Source organism: Ahaetulla prasina, chromosome 14 (genome assembly GCF_028640845.1).
Source record: "Ahaetulla prasina isolate Xishuangbanna chromosome 14, ASM2864084v1, whole genome shotgun sequence".
NCBI lineage: Eukaryota > Metazoa > Chordata > Lepidosauria > Squamata > Colubridae > Ahaetulla > Ahaetulla prasina.
The window spans coordinates 12725331-12745350 of record NC_080552.1 but is presented as its reverse complement, the minus strand read 5'-3'; the positions used below and the strand labels follow the sequence as shown (position 1 = coordinate 12745350).

Sequence of the window (20020 nt, the reverse complement as noted above, 5' to 3'; positions counted from 1 at the left end):
CAGATTGTTGGGGAAAAGAGGCTGACATTGTAAACTGCCCAGAGAGTGCTGTAAAGCAATTATGGGACAGTATATAAAGTCTAAATGCTAGAGTGGTACGGTGGCCTAGAGGTGGGGTTCTTGCCTCACGATCAGGAGGCTGTGAGTTCGATCCTAGGTAGAGGCAGATATTTCTCTCTCTGAGCATGAGGAGAATATATTTGCTGAATATAACTCCACACTGGCAACGGGAAGGGCATCCGGCCAGTAAACACTCAACTTCATTCAGTTGCCTTGACTCCAGCCCGATGCAAGGGATGATGGGGGTCATTAAAAGACAATGATGATATACAGTCTAAATGCTACTGCTATTTCCTGAGCCTATATTCACCTAAACATTGACAAAGCTGGTCTTTGGATGTTTCCCCAGTTCCCCCTCATCTTGGCAGCTCTGAATAACTGCAGCCGGACTTCCCTCCCTGCCACTCTTTGGCATTTCACTTCTGAGAGAAACATCCTTGGGAGGAAGAGGGAGGCCAATCCTCCACCAAAAACTCCTTTCAAAGCAAGCTGCATTTGTACCACTGGCAGGATCAGCGTGTTTATTGTGAACACAGTCTAGGCGCCGGGGCCTAAATAGACTCGGTGCTGGGTGCCAGGCCCAAGGGAGGAGAAGAATGCCCCCCTCGTGCCCCCCTCCCTGGGCACCCCAGCATTCCCACCATGTATGATCTGCAGGCTTCTTCCAGGCAGTGGAACGGCTCAGCATTTCCGAGGCCAGCCGAGCAGCCAGCATCTCTCCCCACCGGTCCCCCTCCCACTGTATTCGTCCAGTTCTCGCCGCACTCCGAGGCGGCTGCGTTTTCTTAAGAGCGAAATTGAAAATTTCTCTTGTAAAGCGGGCCTTCCTGCCTTCCTTAAGAGCCGTTCTTGATTTCGGCCAGGAACTGTTGAGCCCACCAGTCTTCGAGGTCAATGGGAACAAAATCTGGAGAGAGAAAAAAAAGGGAAAGAGGGAAGTTAAGAATTTGCAAGGCCAACACCCCCACAAAAGCTGCTTACATGTGTGTTTATTCCAAACCTATTGCAGAGCCGTGTTTCTCAACCTGAGCAATTTTAAAATAGGTGGACTTCCAACTCCCAGAATGGAGTTTCATTGCTGGCTGGGGAATTCTGGGAGTTGAAGTCCACCCACCCACCCACCCTTTTAAAAGCGGGAGAAACATTGCTTCTGAAATGTCTCTGGAGATTCTCCGTCATCCAGGTCATGGTTGGTCCAAAGGTGTATTTTTTTTTTCAAGAGGCACCTGGACTTTCTGGTTTCTGAGACCCTCAAAATTTCTAGGTTCTCCCATATCGCAAGACCTAAAATGGACACCTAACATAAAAAACGTCATCAAAAAAGCACAACCAAGAATGTTCTTTCTGTGCCAACTCAGAAAGCTCAAACTGCCCAAGGAGCTGCTGATCCAGTTCTACAGAGGAATTATTGAGTCTGTCATCTGCACCTCCATAACTGTCTGGTTTGGTTCTGCAACCCAACAAGACAGACACAGACTTCAGAGGATCATTAGAACTGCAGAAAAAACAACGGCTACCAACCTGCCTTCCATTGAGGACCTGTATACTGCACGAGTCAAAAAGAGGGCTGTGAAAATATCTATAGACCCCTCACATCCTGGACATAAACTGTTTCAATTCCTACCCTCAAAACGACACTTTAGAGCACTGCACACCAGAACAACTAGACACAAGAACAGTTTTTTCCCGAAGGCCATCACTCTGCTAAACAAATAATTCCCTCAACACTGTCAAATTAGTTACTAAGTCTGCATTACTATTAATCTTCTCATCGTTCCCACCACCCATCTCCTTCCACTTATGACTGTATGGCTGTAATTTTGTTGCTTGTATCCTTATGATTTATATTGATACTGATTGTTTCCTGATTGCTTATTTGTACCCTGTGACTATCATTAAGTGTTGTACCTTATGATTTTTGGTGAACCTATCTTTTCTTTTATGTACGCTGAGAGCATCTGCACCAAGACAAATTTCTTGTTTGTCCAATCACACTTGGCCAATAAAAAATTCTAGTCTATTCTATTTTTCTTTGACGACAGGAAGGATTTGACCGTAATGATCCTCTAAAAGCACGCAAATGACCTTGCTATCTGCAAGGAGTATAAATACTTCCCATTCCCCACCATCCAGTCAGAGCTGAAGAAGCTTCTTGGATGAGAAGCGAAATGTCTTCAAAGAAAAACCAGAACGTCCAGTTGTTTCTTGGAAAAAAAGCACCTGTAGGACATTGCTTCTGAAGGGATGAATTATAGCCACCACATGCTTTCCTATTATTATAGGAAATAATAATAATAGGACCTCTGGTGGCTCAGCAGACTAAGTCTGTCTGTTATTAACACAGCTGCTTGCAATTACTGTAAGTACAAGTCCCAACAGGCCCAAGGTTGACTCAGCCTTCCATCCTTTATAAGGTAGGTAAAATGAGGACCCAGATTGTTGGGGGCAATAAAAGTTGACTTTGTATATAATATACAAATGGATGAAGAATATTGCTTAACACTGTGTAAGCCGCCCTGAGTCTTCGGAGAAGGGCGGGATATAAATTCAAATAAAAAAAAATTATAAGTTATAAGCCACCTTGAGTCACTTTAGATGGGGGAAGGATGGCACAAAATAACCTAACAAACACATTTAATATATAAAAATGATGCTGTCTGGTGTGAATGGTTATTGGAGTTCATGACCACTTGGAAGAAGAACATAGTTCTCCATCCCTTCAGACAAATCACGATTTTTTGGCTGAGCTGCAGTGGCGCAATGGTTAGAGTGCAGTACTGGAGGCTACTTCTGCTGGCCGCCGGCTGCCTTCAATTTAGCAGTTTGTATCTCAAAAGTTGACTCAGCTTTCCCTTCTTCCAAGGTGGGTAAAATGAGGACCCAGATTGTTGGGGACAAGAGGCTGAGAGGGCTGTAAAGCACCGTGAAGTAGTATATAAGTCTTAAGTGCTATTGATGATTAGCTGTGGTGGCGCAGTGGTTAGAATGCAATATTGCAGGCTAATTGTGCCAACTACCAGAAGTTCGAGTCTCACCAGCTCAAGGTTGACCCATCCTTCCATCCTTCGGAGGTTGGTAAAATGAGGACTCAGATTGCTGGGGGCAATAGGTTGACTCTGAGAGGGCTGTAAAGCACCGTGAAGCAGTGGTGAAATCCTACCGGTTCACACCGGTTCGGGAGAACCGGTAGTGATAAAAGCTACCAGTTCAGTGCACCAGTAGTTAAAAAAAAGCTACCGGTTGGTCCAAACCAGTATTTCCAACAATCAGCTGTGCCACGCAATCTAAAATCGCTAGAAAGCCAGAAATCTTGCTTTCTAATGAATCTAAATTGCGGGGCACAGCTCTTCCCCCCCCCTCGCTGTTCTACTTACCTTCCCAAGCCTTTTTCCATGTGCAGCGCACATTTGGCGCATACTGCACATGCATGCATGTGCAATGTGCATTTGGCATGCAGTGCGCATGTGCGCGCAGTGTGCATTTGGTGCGCACCACACATGCGTGGGCAGCAAACCGGTGGCAAATCGGGGAAGATTTCACCACTGCTGTTAAATGGTATGTAAGTCTACGGGTTATTGCTATTGCTATTTCTCCTATGTTGCAGAGCACTATTTCTCAACCTTAGCAACTTTAATGTAGGTGGGCTTCAACTTCCAGAATTCCCCAGCCAGCTTGCTCCTACCTGGATTTGGGGAGAAGCAAAGGGGTCGTTTTCCTACTCACCTTTCAGCTCAGGGCTGGGTGTTTTCTCTGTGTATTGTATTGGGCCAGATCCAACATCTCCCTGCTCTTGACTGTGGAGCTGCTCTTCCACTTGTTGCCAAGCTAGAAGCAGGAATAAAAGAACATACAGAACATAATGGCCAAAATTGTGGGAACCTTTTCGGAAAAGTATCACCATGTCAGTTAATCCTTAGTTGGGGAACCTTTAGCATGAATGACGGCCTTACAAGGTCTTCCCATGGAGTGAAGCAAGTCTTTTAGTTCCGCAGCTGTTCTAATGTGAAACCAAGATTGAAGGATGGCTTCTATTAACTGGGTTTTATTGCTGGGTCGCTTCTGACTAACAAGTTTCTTTAGTCGGCTCCATAGATTTTCAATTGGGTTAAGATCTGGGCTATTCCCAGGCCATTCCAGCAGTGAAATAGAATTATTTTGAAATTCCCAAAAAACCAAAGTGGTGTTATTAGCCATCGAACCTCAAAAATACACTTTCCCCAAAAGGTTCCCACAATTTTGGCCACTACTGTACAGGGAGCTCTTGACATACAACCATTCATTTAGTGATCATTATGGCACTGAAAAAGGTGACTTATGACCATTTTCCACGCTTACGAATGTTGCAGCATCCCTTGATCCCATGATCAAAATTCAGGTGCTTGGCAACTGACTCACAGTTATGACAGTTGCAGTGTCCCGGAGGGGGTCATGTGATTCCCCTTTAGCGACCTTCCGACAAAATTAGCAGGGGAAGCTGGATTCACTTAATCACCAGCTTACTTACTTACCGACCTCAGGGATTCACTTAGCAACCGTGGCAAGAAAACTTGCAAAATGGGGCCAACTCAACTGTCTTACTTAGCAGTGGGAATTTCTGACTCTGTTGTGGTCCTAAGTCAAGGACACACACACACACCCCATAAGGTTTGAAATGGTCCCCAAATTGAGGACTGGTCTCCCTCTATAAAATTGTAAGTCAAAAAAGGTGCTAACAGCCTCCTGATTTTGTTGCCCTACAGTTGTCTAGGTTTAGTTTGTGTTCTTGACAAGAACAACACAACAGCAAACAAGATGTTGGATAACCATTTGTCTGAAGTGGTGTAGGGTTTCCTGCCTAAGCAGGGGGTTGGACTAGAAGACCACCAAGGTCCCTTCCAACTCTGTTATTCTACATGCTAAGGCATGGGGGCTCCATCGGTGTTTTGACTTCTTCCTAGAACAGCATTTTTCAAACGTCAACTTCCAGAATTCTTCAGCTCACATGCTGGGAGTTGGGGAATTCTGGGAGTTGAAGTCCACACTTCTTCGATTGGGCATGCTTAAAGTCTCCTGTCCTGTCCCAGAGTCAGCCAGGAGCTAGCTTACCTTCGTACACAAACCGGACATTTTCTTCGTGAGCTACGGTGTAATTTTCCTCTGTGGTGGTGGGGGGTGAGATCATCAACGGGGGTCTCTTTCCATTGACCCTGTTGAACACGAGCTTGGGAAGGGGGCTGCAAAGAGAAAAAAGAAGAGGATTTTATCTGGGCTCCGTTAGGAATACGGGCACGCCTGGACTTACAACCTGTGGCTGAAGGGCTGTTCAGAGTTTGCAAAATTCACATGACCACCATATATAATTTGTGTTTTGCTGATAAAGAAATAAATGATTTATCAGCAAAACACAAATTTGGTACAAAATAGTTTGTCATGAAAGCGACTGCCTGAGGGTTCCTGGATTATATGTATATGTATATGTATATAAAATAAAATATATATATTTTATTTTATTTTATATATATATATATACAGTGATGGGATTCAGCCAGTTCGCACCACTTCGGGGGAACCGGTTGTTAACTTTCTGAGCAGTTTGGCGAACTGGTTGTTAAAAGAAATCATTGGGGCAGAGAACCGGTTGTTAAATTACTTGAATCCCACCACTGTATGTGTATATATATACACTTTAATTTTACGCGGGAGAAAACCCAAATAACCAAAGACCTACATACAAACGCGAAAACCTCAGAAAACAAACATAGATAGATAGATAGATAGATAGATAGATAGATAGATAGATAGATAGATAGATAGATAGATAGGTATGTATTTATGTATGTATGTATTCATCAGTTTCTGATCTTTTTTGTCATTTTCTGGCAAAAAAAATTGTCCATTTTGAACTTAATGACTGCATGATTTTCTTAACTATTGCATGGTTCAGTCTTACAATGGTGTAATTCACCACCTCTGTAAAAATGGTTTTAAAGTTGGGCCTGGAGGTGATGGGGGTGCCTTGACTTATGACTGTCATGACTTATGACCAAAATTACAGTCCCAATTGCTGTCATAAGTCAGGGGCCTGCAAGCTTGCTAAGAAAACGGAGTTTGAATGTTTGGCTCCGTAAATATATAAAACTTTTCCAGGGTTATTCTCAGCAAATTTATCAAATGCCTGTCAATACTGATCTGCATTCAACTTCTTTTCCCAAAAGTTTTCCACAATTTTGGCCACTACTGTATATACATATAGTATGTATATAAAGGAAGAAGGGTTCACCATCCCTCATCCAAGCTAATTCTTGCGCTGGCTGGTCCCAGGGATTTAACAGTCCATTTTTAATCTTTCCTAATCCTGAGTCAGATTAGTGAGAGTCACAATCTTTGGCACAGGATGGTTAGGAGATTGCATCAGCCTTCAAAGGAGACGGATTGGAGCCCTAATAAAAGGGAGAGTCCCTGGGTTTAAACATCAAAAGGATCACACACACCAGATCGGAGGCTCCACGCCTCCCGCTCCCTCCTCTATCGTAACCATTTTTGAATTGGCACGGAATTTGCAGAAAATCAATTTGGAATTGAATTTCCAGACCCAATCCGAATTGGAATTCCGAACAAAGCTCTGCGTGTGAATCCAGTGTGTGTGTGTGTGTATGTGCGTGAGCTCCTGAGAAAAAAAGCGGAGAAGAGCAAGAAGCTCATCTGTCTGGAACCCATACCACATCTCTGACATTAATACAATCGAACGCGTCCAGAAATATTTTACTAGAAGAGTTCTTCGCTCCTCCGTAAACAATAAAATACCTTATGCCACCAGGCTTGAAATCCTGGGTTTAGAAAACTTAGAACTCCGCCGACTCCGACATGACCTGTGTTTAACACAGAGAATCATCTATTGCAATATCCTTCCTGTAAAAGACTACTTCAGCTTCAATCGCAATAATACAAGAGCAAACAATAGATTCAAACTTAATGTCAACCGCTTCAAACTTGACTGCAGAAAATATGATTTCTGTAACAGAGTCGTTAACGCTTGGAACTCATTACCAGACTCTATAGTCTCTACTCATAATCCCAAAATCTTCAACCAAAAACTGTCTACTATTGACCTCACCCCATTCCTTAGAGGACAATAAGGGGCGTGCATAAGAGCACAAATGTGCCTACCGTTCCTATCCTATTGTTCCCTTTCATTATAACAAATTAACATGGTTGTTGCATACTTTTGCTTATATATATTTTTTTCTTTTATAACGTGTTTGATTTTCTTATGTTGATGTTTATGTATACTGTTGTGACAAAATGAAATAATATAAAAAAAAAGATGATGAGGGGACTGGAGGCTAAAAGATAGGATGAACGGTTGCAGGAGCTGGGCATAGCTAGTCTAGGGAAGAGAAGGACCAGGGGAGACAGGATAACAGCCTTCCAATATTTGAGGGGCTGCCACAGAGAGGAGGAAGTGGGTCAAGTTATTCTCCAAAGCACATGAAGGCCAGACAAGGAATAATAGATGGAAACGAAACAAGGAGAGATTCAATCTGGAAATAAGGAGAAATTTTCTGACAGTGAGAGGAATCAACTAATAGAACAGAAGTTGCCTTCGGAAGTGGTGGGAGCTTCATCAACGGAGGTTTTCAAGAAGAGATTGGACTGCCATCTATCAGAAATGGTGTAGGGTCTCTTGCTTGGGTGGGGGGGCTGGACTAGATGACCTACAAGAGCCGAGGTGGCGCAGTGGTTAGAGTGCAGTATTGCAGGCTATTTCAGCTGACTGCTAGCTGCAGTTTGGCAGTTCAAATCTCACTGGTTCAAGGTTGACTCAGCCTTCCCTCCTTCCGAGGTGGGTAAAATGAGGACCCAGATTGTTGGAGGCAAGAGGCTGACTCTGTAAACTGCTTAGAAAGGGCTCTAAAAGCACTATGAAGCGGTATAGAAGTCTATTGCTATTGCTACAAGGTCCCCTCCAACTCCGTTAATCTAATTCTTGCTTCCTTTTGAGAAGCTGCGAAATCCAACCGCTCAGGTTTGCAGTTCAGATCAATCCAGTAGATATTTTCTACTCCACATACGGGTCTTCGACCACAATCGAGCCCAAAATTTCTCTCGCTAAGCGAGCCATTTGTTCAATGAATTTGCCCCATTCTATGACCTTTCTTGCTGCAGTCATTAAGTGACTCACTTCAGTTCTTAAGTTAGTAGCGTGGTTGTGAGTGACGTGAATTCCCCATTGCTTCCCCACTGACTTCGCTTGTCAGAAGATTGCAAAAGGGGATTATGTGACCCCAGGACACTGCAAGCATCATAAATACGAGTCAGTTGTCAAATGTCCATGACTGTGGGGATGGTGCAATGGCCATAAGTGTGGAAAAACACCGGAATAATCCACATGTTTCAGTGCCGTCGTAACTTCAAACTGCCTCCGAACCTAGTGTTGTACGTTGAGGACTCCCTGCTATTGGTGCAAACGAGAACTTTCACGGGCAAGCCTATGATTTCAGACTGCATTGGCATTCCTCAAACCTGAGCTCTTTCAGTTTCAACCGTCATTAAGCAAGCAGCTGTAAGTCGAGGACTAGCTGTGTTCCTTTGAATGAAGTTTTTTTATTTATTTATTTACATTTATATCCCGCCCTTCTCCGAAGACTCAGGGCGGCTTACAGTGTGTAAGGCAATAGTCTCATTCTATTTGTATATTTACAAAGTCAACTTATTGCCCCCCCAACAATCTGGGTCCTCATTTTATCTACCTTATAAAGGATGGAAGGCTGAGTCAACCTTGGGCCTGGTGGGACTAGAACCTGCAGTAATTGCAGGCAGCTGTGTTTTAATAACAGGCTATCTTACAGCCTGAGCCACCACGGCCCAAATTGTTGTTGTTAGTTGCAAAGTCGTGTCCGGCCCATCGCGACCCCATGGACAACATTCCTCCAGGCCTTCCTGTCCTCTACCATCCTCTGGAGTCCATTTAAACTCATGCCGACTGCTTCAGTGACTCCATCCAGCCACCTCCTTCTCTGACGTCCCCTTCTTCTTTTGCCCTCAATCTTTCCCAGCATTTGGCTCTTCTCCAGGGAGTCCTTCTTTCTCATTAGGTGGCCAAAGTATTTCAGTTTCATCTTCAGGATCTGGTCTTCTAAAGAGCAGTCAGGGTTGATCTCCTCTAGGACTGATTTGTTTGTTCGCCTTGCAGTCCAAGGGATTCGCAGGAATCTTCTCCAGCAACAGAGTTCAAAGGCCTCAATTCTTTGACGCTCAGCCTTCCTTATGGTCCAATATTCACAGTCATCCATTGCAACTGGGAAAACCATAGCTTTGACTATACGCACTTTTGTTGGCAGGGTGATGTGAATGAAGAGGCAAGGCTAATTCTACTCCTCTTACTACTAATAATATTTGTCCTTTCGTTCGAGAATATGCAAGTCACTATCTAGGATGCGATTCTGGACTTTGTCCCAGTTTCTAAGTTCTCTAGGGCAGGAGTCCAACGGCATATGACCCAGTTCCTTCCACCTGATCGCACTTCCACAACATCAAGCAAGTCACATGTTGTTTACTCTTCCTTCCCAGCCCTCCTCCTCCTCCTGTGTTCCATCCAGGCCTTCTCCCAAATTCTCGTTGCAACTGGACACGCATTTTTTTCAAGGTCAGTAGAACAAGCGGTCATTGTAAAAACAAAAAACAACAAAAAAACAGCCAGCCAGTACCAAAGCTGAAAGAGACACACAACGCTGGGAAAGGCAAGACAGAGCAAGGTTTGATCGAAGGTGATCGATACGCACCTACAGGAGTGGCATAAAATTGTGGAAACCGTTTGGGAAAAGTGTATTTTCTAAAACTAGCTAATAACACCACTTTTTTAGGGGGAGTCGCACCATAAAATTATATATCAATGGAAAGATAATTGAATCAAGAATGTAATGCAATAACTTTTAGGAAGGATTTGCTATTAGAATAGCAGTTACAGTATAAAGAAGAAAAGCGAAACACGTAGAAAAAATGAGATATATAAAAATGATCACCATAGAAAAAGCGAGATCTGCAAAAATGATCCCCATGTCAGTTAATCCTTAGTTGGGTAACCTTTAGCATGAATGACGGCCTTACAACGTCTTCCCATGGAGTGAACCAAGTCTTTTAGTTCTGCAGCTGTTATCACGTGAAACCAAGATTGAAGGATTGCTTTTATAACTGGATTTTATTGCTGGGTCTCTTCTGACTAACAAGTTTTTTTAATCAGCTCCATAGATTTTCAATTGGGTGAAGATCTGGGCCATTCCAGCAGTGGAATAGGATTATTTTGAAACTTCAAAAAAACCAAAGTGGTGTTATTAGCCATCAAACCTCAAAAATACACTTTTCCCAAAAGGTTTCCACAATTTTGGCCACTACTATATGTTGACGTGTGTCTGACCTCAGTCTGGTGCCTTCCCGGCCCAAATTATATATTTTATTAAATACACTTTGAGATAAACGCCTTTTTTTTGGGAGGAGGAGTAAAAGTTTCAGAGGATGAATTGCACCGTTTTCTGTCCGCTTTCCATGCCTAAACATTGCAATGACTACATATCTTTTTTTTCCCCCTCCACTCCATGAGGTCTAGAATCTTGTGCAAAAATAGAAAGAGGAAACTTTGCAAACTACCACCTGAACTATGTATATAATACCATGGTATCATAGTCTTAACTTTGCATTAAATTGTGATTGCTTAAACATGCCACACTTGCAGATTTTACACAAAAGTACTAAGACATAACATGGATTAATGGCTCACAGTTGGCTAGGCATCTACAACATAAATTAGATAATCATATCTCAGTTTTGTTGCACCCGATTTAGCCCACAGGATTTCTCAATAGTCCAGCATATTCTCACCAATGTAGACACCCAAAGAAAACTATGATTCTATGAACCATGATCAAGCCAATCCTTCAAATGCAGCCAAATGAATGTATATATAATCCTCCACCATAAACCTGCAAAAAGTAATTTCTCTCTAGTTTTAATATCTAATTCAGGCTTTCCAATTATTTTCTGGTTTAGGATCTTGGTTTTAAGAGGTAGGGGCAGTTTGGTGTCCCCTGGGTTAGTTCACGCTTCCGCAAACTCTTCCTAGCCAGAAAATGGGTTAATTTTGTTACATCATTTAACGTGTGTTGTGCAAACGCTGCTATAAAGTAAGGAGAGATTTATGAAGCAGTTTTTGGACTCTTGCTACATAAGCAAATATCCAGGGCAATAAATTATATAGACCAAAAGGAAGATAACTTTGTCAATGGGACAGTCGAGTATCTTCCAAGTAGGTGGATACCTTCGCAGTCTTGCACAAGTCATTTATTTTAGCAAAGCTGGTCACAACGCTCAATAACATATTTAATTTTCAAGCAGTTGAGCAATGGTGAGTTCTAGTCCTGCCTTTGGCATGAAACCAGCTAAGGTGACTTTGAGTCAGCCAGCCGCTTTCTCTCAGCCCTAGGAAGAAGGCAATGGCAAACCGCTTCTGAAAAAAATGTGGCCAAGAAAATTGCAGGGACTTGTCCAGGCAGTGCCAGAGAATCAAGCACAATTTGCTTTGCAACGCAAACATTTTTTCTAAAGTTTGGGAAGTATTGTCTGTTGTGGTCCGCCAGCAGCCCGCGAACCTGGCATCGGAGTCAGGTCGGAGACCTGGCTGGGGAGGACAATGGGTCAGTCCTGGAGTCAGGGGAAGGCCCAGACGAGGGCTCTGCATTGGAGGCTGAAGTGGAACCAGGGGCATCAGGGAGTGAGGTGCAGACTCCAGAACCTCAATGCACGCATGAGAAGAGCTGCCAGAAGGCAAGAGCAGCTAGAGCAAAAAGGATGACTCAGGAGTAAGGCCAGGAGATGATTGGCCCCTCCCATAAGGCTTAAAAGAGCAGCAATGAGCTGTTGGGTTCTTTGTAGGAAAGCAATGCTGATTTCCGTGCTTCTTGTCAGCATCTCTTGAACTTTGTGGGGGGTTTGCCAAGAAAAGCCTTTGGCAGGTTGCCAAAAACATCAAAGGTTGGCGATAAGGCCGAGGGACTGGTTATTAAGAATTTTGTTTAGGATGAAGCTGAGAATGAATTAATTCTCAGCTGTCTTAATAAAATAAGTTCATTGAGGACTGAATTGTGTTTAGTAATCATTCTCGAGCCTCGGTCACAACATTGTCTGCTCTTTCAGGGCCCTTTGAGGTGTGGGGAAAGGATTTTAACTAACCCAACTCAACTTACGACCACAATCGAGCCCAAAATTTAGCTTGCTAAGTGAGGCATTCGATCAGCGAGTTTTGTCCCATTATACAACATTCCTTGCCACGTTTGTTAAGTGAATCGCTGCAGCTGTTAAGTCAGTCGCTCGGTTGTGAAGTAAACCTGGTTTTCCCGTTGACTTTGATGGTCAGAAGGTCGCAAAAGGGGATTCCCCAGGACACTGCAACCGTCATAGATCTGAGTCAACTGTCAAGCATCCGAATGTAAATCGCATGAACCATGGGGCAGTTGCAATGGTCATACGTGTGAAAAAAAGGCCGCAAGTCACTACTTTCAGTGCCCTTGTAACATCAAACGGTCACTAAATGAACTGCCGCAATTCGAGGAGTACCTGTGCAGTGTTAACAATTGTGTAATCAAAATTAATGCTGTTGTGTAACGAAAACGGCAGTATCAGGTGAACTCAAGGGCGGATCCATTTCTCACCACAAACAAATCCTATATCTGTGGGATTATTTTTTTTTCAGCCACGGAAGAGTTTAACACTCAATTACGCTATAATTTACTTCCCCCCCCCACTCCCGATTACCCAAAGCACAACCATTGTGTTCACCGAACCGACAATGCCCCCCAAAAATGAGCAATTAATATTATGACGTAGTGATGACCTACTTCAGGTCATGTTTTTTTTCAAAAGGCCTTCGAAAAGGCTGCAGAACCCGTTTAAAAATGGAAATAAACAAGCGGAGGTTTCCTAGATTAAGAGGTGAAGCTCGAAGCTTGCCCAGACGATCCTCAATTCCCAATCCTTCACTTAGCGACGGTTCAAAGTTACAACGGCAGAGAAAAAAGGTGACTTGCAACCTTTGTGGCGTCGTCACAGTCCTGTGATTTCAAATTCAGGTGTTTGGCAATTGGCGTATTATTCACCATGGTTGCAGCATTCCAGAGTCACACTTTCTCAGCTCGCTTCCCACAAGCAAATAGGGGGGGGGGGGAAACGGAGTTTGCTTCGCAACTGTGCGATTCACTTAACAACCGGAGAGGTTTGGTTAACAACTGTGGCAAAAAAAAAAAAAAAAAAAGAGTTGCAAAATCCACTTATTATTCACCGAACAACTTGCCTTGCTTGGCAATGGAAATTCGGGTCCTGAATTGTCATAATTCGAGAAATATCAGTACAAAACGGGCTACTTGTTTGAGTGGGAAGGTTTTTTCCCCCCCATCCTTAATCCTTCCAAGCTCGCCAGTTTCAACACTCTTTCCAAAACTCTGTTCTGCTTAGCCCAACAGGCCAAAGAGGAAAGTTTGCATTTCCACTATAGGTTGGTAGTTCTCGATTTGCAATGGTTCATTTAGCGACCATTCAAAGGTACGATGGCGCTGAAAAAAAAAAATGACTCACGACCGGTTTCCAGAGTTACGACCTTTGCAGCATCCACAATAATCCCATGATCCAAATTCAGAGGCTGGCCAACTGGTTTCGTATTTATGACCGTTGCTGTGTCCCGAGGTCCCTTTTGCGACCACCTGACCAGCAAAGTCAATGGGGAAGCCAGATTCACTAACTTGCTAACTTCAGTGATTCACTTAACAACTAACTGTGTGGTCTCTGGTCTAAGACTGTAATAATAAATTGTTGTTGTTGTTGTTCACAAGAGGGGGTGGCAAGAAAGGTCGTAAAACGGGGCAGAGCTCACTTCACAAATGTCTTGCTTAACTACAGCAATTTTGGGGAGGGGGGCTCCATTGTGGTCGTAAGTCGAGGACTACCTGTATTCAACTCCAGTTGAGCGCATCCTGTGAATCCGAGCAGATAGCACGTAAACCCAAAAACAGATGCACGTTCGAACAAATGACCTCTGCAATCAGCCCTCCAAATTAATATTGTCTAGCCTAGTGCAGGGATCTCCAACCTTGGCAACTTTAAGACTTATGGACTTCAACTCCCAGAGTCCCTCAGCCAGCAAAAGCTGGCTGAGGAATTCTGGGAGTTGAAGTCCACAAATCTTTAAAAGTTGCCACGGTTGGAGACCCCTGGCCTAGTGGACTTCAATTCCCAGAATTCCCCAGCATGTCTTAGAATAGAATAGAATTTTATTGGCCAAGTGTGATTGGACACACAAGGAATTTGTCTTGGTGCATATGCTCTCAGTGTACATAAAAGAAAAGATACCTTCATCAAGGTACAACATTTATAACACAATTGATGGTCAATATATCAATATAAATCATAAGGATTGCCAGCAACAAGTTATAGTCATACAGTCATAAGTGGAAAGAGATTGGTGATGGGAACTATGAGAAGATTAATAGTAGTGCAGATTCAGTAAATAGTCTGACAGTGTTGAGGGAATCTGTCAAGCTGTCAAGGTTGAAAAATGAGTCTAGAGATTGAGTCTGAGGAATTCTGGGGGTTAGAAGTCCACCCTCTGCGTTGCCTTCCGTCCCTGTCCTAATGTCCCTTTTTCTCGGTATCCTTTTCGTGTATTCCAAAATCATGTTTAGACTTGCATCCGTTAATCTTATATATGCTTGACAAAATAGATAGATAGATAGATAGATAGATAGATAGATAGATAGATAGATAGATAGATAGATAGATAGATAGACAGACAGACAGACAGACAGACAGACAGACAGACAGACAGACAGACAGATAGAATAAATAAAAAACTTTCTCCTGTGTGAGCAGGGGGTTGGACTAGATGACCTCCCAGGCTCCTTCCAACTCTGTTTCTGTTACATCCCTTTTTCACTCTCCAGGAGGGTTTCCCAGCCAAGTGCCCAGAAGAGCAAAGGCAGAGTGTGCATGTGTATGTGTGTTTGTGTGTGTGTGTGTGTGTGTGTGTGTGTGTGTGTAGGCACTCAAAGGAATACAAAAAAGCCCAGCGCCTACTGCTCAGCACCTCTCCCCAACCACCCCCCACCCACCCCCCACACGGAAGGCGGGCATTCAACAGGTTTAGCAGCCACCTTCATACTCCTGCACCCCCCCAACCCCCAATTCTCCCAAACCCCCCCACCTCCTCCTCCTCCTCCTTCTCCTGTGCCTTGGCCTTCTCTAGGGCAAAGGCTGCCTCCTGGGCACAAGCTCCCCCCACCCTCCACTCCCATCTCGTGACGTCCTTTGGCGTCACCTGCCTACTCCCCCCCCCCCCCCCCCACCTCCCAAAAAGGAGATTCCCCTCCCTCCAGGCTCGCACGTGCGAGCGAGCGAGCGGGCGGCCGGGGTTGTCCTTGCAAAGCCACGTGGCTCGGAGAGAAGGGGGGGACAGCGGGCGGGTGGATAGGGTGGGGGGCAGGTAACCCCCCCTCTCCTTCTCCCCACTCCCACCCACCCAGGCCCCTCCTCCCTCCCTCCCCATCCCCATCCCCCGCCCCTTGGGAGCCATGTGGCCACAAGGACAGCCAGCCAAGCCTTCCGACAAGGTCACCTCCACTTGCCTTCCGGGGAGGTTGCTAGCCGGGTTGCCGGAGACCCCCGCGGCCGGGCCCAACCTGGACGACCCCTCTATGCCTCACCGATCGCCCCCCCACCCCAAGGTCCGGAGCCCCGGGGGATCCAGCCCAGGGGAGCCAGCTCCGGGGCAACCCACGCGCGGCAAGGTCAAGCGGGCACCGGGGACGTCCTCTCCTTTCTCTCGCTCTCGCTCTCTCTACCGCCGCGGTTTGCATCGCCGCCTCCCTCCCGAGCCGCCCCTTCCTCACCTTGCAAGGGGCCACGAGCTGAGCTCCGCCGGCTGCTGGGGCTGCGGCTGCTGCTGCTGCTGCTGCTGCTGATGCGGCCGCCGGCATTTCAGATCGACCAGTTTGCTCTCCACCTGCTGCGTGGGACCTGCGTGGGGGGGGGAGGGAGAAAGGCGCACACCGACCCGTGGGTATACACACACCTGGGCCTGCGGAACGGCCCGACACTTGAACCCAGGGGTGGGGAGGAGGAGGAAGAGGAGGAGAGGAGGGGGGGGTGCAGTTCAAAGAGGGAGGGGGGAAGAAAGGAAGAGGGAGGGGTTTTTTTCCCAGGTGGGGAGAGAGGGTGGGTGGGTGGGGAGATCGCGATTCCCCCCCCGCCCCCCGATCTTCTTCTTGGCCGGGGGAAGATGGGCATTGTGGTCCAGCGCAAGCTCAGATCAGGGAATAGAAGGGGGACGGGGAGCGTGGGGTGGGTGGGTGAAAATCCACGACCCTGCCACCCACCCAGCCAGCCTTACCTGTCCTCCTCTGCGTGGCTAGCTTGCTCGGGCCCTTGGTGATGGTGTACATCATCGGCGTGTCCCCCCCGTCCCCTCTCCCCGCCGCAGGCTGGCCAGGCAGGCAGCAGGCAGGCGTCGGAGGCGCTCACTCAAGCCTTCCAGATTCTAAGGAAGCTGGGGATCCTCCAGTTCCCCGCTGGGCATTTCCCGGGAGCTGGGTTCGAAAGAGGCTCCTCCCGTTGGGGAGGGCCGCCCCGCCTCTCGGCCAGAATCCCCGATCGCTTGGCTAGGACCAGCAGCTAGAGACCGGCCGCAGACTCTTCCCCGTCCGCCGGCCTGGGATTTCACTTGGCCGGCCCAAGGCGCGAGTCCCCTTTAAGGCCGCCCAGCACAGGGCCAGCCGGCCAGCCAGCCCGGAGCTGCCTCCAGCACGCCCCTCTCGCGGGCTGCGCTTTTTAAAGGCGCCGCGCGTTTTTGGCCGGGACTCCCCTGGCTTTGGATTGCGTAAGGGAGGCGCCGAGGGGGAGCTTTTCCAGCAGGGTTTCCCAACGACGGGGGATTTGAAGAGGGGTGGACTTCAACACCCAGAATTCCCTAGCCAGCTGGCTGGGGAATTCTGGGAGTTGAAATCCACACCTCTTAAAAGTTCCCAAGATTGAGACACATTGTTTTACAGATGAACAGAGTTGGAAGGGACCTTGTGGGTCATCTAGTCCAACCCTCCCCCCACAAGCAGGAGACCCTTACACCATTTCTGACAGATGGCAGTTCAGCCTCTTCTTGAAAGCCTCCAGGGATGAAGCTTCCACAACTTCTGAAGGCAACTTCTGTTCCATGGGTTGATTGCTCTCACTGTTAGAAAATTTCTCCTTATTTCTAGTTGGAATCTCTCCTTGTTCAGTTGCCATCCATTATTCCTTGTCTGGCCTTCGGGTGCCTTGGAAAATAGCTTGACCCTCTCCTCTCTGTGGCAGCCCCTCAAATACTGGAACACTGCTATCCTGTCTCCCCTGGTCCTTCTCTTCCCTAGACTAGCCATGCCCAGTTCCTGCAACTGTTCTTCATATGTTTTAGCCTTGAGTCCTCTAATCATCCTGGTTGCTCTTCTCTGCACTCTTTCTAGAGTCTCCACATCTTTTTTATAATGTGGTGACCAAAACTGGAGGCAGTAATCTAGGTGCGGTCTTACTGAGGCTTTATAGAATGGCATTAGTACCTCCTTTGATCTTGATCCAGCTTGCCTGGATCGGTTCCCGTGACATTCTCACTTGTGTCCCAAGCCCAGGCAATCACGAGATAAGAGGGGCAGGTGCAGCCCGTTGCAAGCTCCCCTGGTGTCACCTTGCTAGGAGAAAGGTGCGCCTAGGTTGGGGTTCAGTTGGGGTTAAGAGGCTAGTTCTCTCCTTGCAGGGATCGCTCCTGCTCCCTCTCCCTCCCCTCCCTAACAGTGGAGGATCAAAAACCCATATTCCGCTTGCCATCTAAACTGACACCTGCAAACTCACCCCCTGTCTCCTCAAAGTCCCGGGTTGCATTCAGATGAGCTGGCCGCTGAATTCTATTCAGCCCCGAGCAAATGTTACCATCATTCATTTTTATGGATGAGAGCGTCCTTGGACCGTATCGAAGTGGCAGAGTTGCAGGAACAAATGATTACTAACAGTGGATAAGAGCAATTTTAAAATGGAATGGGAATAAAAAAAATACAATTTAAAATGAACTGGGAATAAAATGCAGTCTAAAATGAAATAGAATAGAATAGAACAGAATATGGAACGGAACGGAACGGAACAGAACAGAACAGAACAGAACAGAATAGAATATGGAATGGAATGGAATGGAATGGAATGGAATGGAATGGAATAGAATAGAATATGGAATGGAATGGAATGGAATAGAATAGAATAGAATAGAATAGAATTCTTTATTGGCTAAGTGGACACACAGGGAATTTATCTTTGGTGCATATGCTCTCAGTGTACATAAAATAAAAGATACGTTTGTCAAGAATCATAAGTTACAACACTTAATGATAGTCATAGGGTACAAATAAGCAATGGGAATAAAATGCAATAATTTTAAGATTTGGATAAAATAGGATGCAATGATGCAAATGTCATATTTGGGGTGTCGTTGCTGGGTGGCAGAGGTGGCCAGAGACCAGTTGGTTGGCCATTATGAATAGCTTGTTGGATGAGATGGGCATCCAACCAAGTATTGACTTGGCTACCCTTTTCTGCAGTGGTTTGCCAACCTCAGCAATTTTAAGAAGGGTGGACTTCAACTCCCAGAATTCCTCGACTTTAGGATGTGTGGACTTTTGAAATCCAACACCTCTTCATATGGTCAAGGTTGAGAAATAATCCTCCATTGGTTGCAAAGTACACGGAACGAAAAGCTATAACATGGCAACAACCTTACATAAACGTGTGTATTTAAGTAATATATATATTTATACATATACTTTGAATAAATAGCACGTATAGGTTTTAATACAGTGTGTTTCACTCTCTGCATTTATTGTTTCAATATTTATTTTAATATCTATTTTTTTACCCTCTGGAATGAGATAGTTTATAAATCTTATACATTAAATAAGATACATGGTTTCATTTATGAACCAAAGCCTGTGAAACTCAAAAGCACCAATTTTCCTACCGTTGTCGTGCTCGCTAAATCAATTGGTGATTATATCCAAATATTTATAAACATGTCAGTTCCTATTGTGATTTAAAAAGTCATAAATTAACACAGTTTTAAGTTAGGGCGAATGGCTTTAGAACATCCAGAAATCTTTGGGTGTTTGCGTCTATCCCCTGGACAGCTTCATATATTTTTTTTTGGCACCCAAAAGGACGCTTCCGCCTTGCTTGATCCAATGACGTGTTTTGAAGGCAGGTAGTCCTTGACTTATGACAGCTGGAATTAGAATTCCCATTGCTAAGCAAGGAGGTTGTTAAAGTGAGCCATGCTCGATTTCGTGAGCTTTAACCATGGGTGGTTAACATTTCTTTTTAATGTAGGCCGATTAGTGTACATTCAAAGTGACAATAAAGTTATTGTCACTTTGAATAAAGGGACTTAGAATAAAGAGACTTATTCTAAGTCTAAGCAAATGGCTGCAGTTCTTAAGTGAATCATGGAGTCATTAAGTAAACCCAGCTTCAGCCATTGATTTGGGTTGTTGGATGCAAGCTGGGGAGGTCTCAAAGGGTGATCACATGAGCCCAGGATGCTACAAGCATGCCGATTGCAAAAAAACAACAACCCTGAATTCTGATCACATGATCCTGGGAAATGCAGCATAAGCCATTTTTTTTTCAGTACCGTAAATTTGAACGGTCATTAGATGAATGAATGTAAACCGAGGACTACCAATTCCTGATTTTTCCAGCCAAAGTTAATCCAATGGAATAAATCTTAATCATGAAGCTCTGAAAAATGGATTGGGGTTTAGCTGCTCTCAGCCATCAATGGTCCAATTAAGATGGCTTTTTTTAAAAAAAGGCAGAAATCAGGTGTGGCTTAAGACGGGGCCTTCCGTGAGCAGCTGATGGCTCAGTTGCCTTATTT

The 20020-nt window shown here is 45.3% G+C and overlaps 1 protein-coding gene across 1 annotated transcript; it reads right to left on the bottom strand.

The window, feature by feature from the left end:
- Positions 1 to 550: 550 nt before the first annotated feature.
- Positions 551 to 16888, bottom strand: MCRIP2 (MAPK regulated corepressor interacting protein 2). The gene is made up of 5 exons (XM_058157757.1): positions 16466 to 16888; positions 15966 to 16092; positions 5146 to 5273; positions 3784 to 3885; positions 551 to 967 (listed from the first exon to the last, which is right to left on the bottom strand). The coding sequence occupies exons 1-5, from the start codon at positions 16518 to 16520 to the stop codon at positions 897 to 899; spliced, it is 483 nt and encodes a 160-aa protein (XP_058013740.1). The 5' UTR covers positions 16521 to 16888; the 3' UTR covers positions 551 to 896.
- Between the last annotated feature and the right edge of the window lie 3132 nt (positions 16889 to 20020).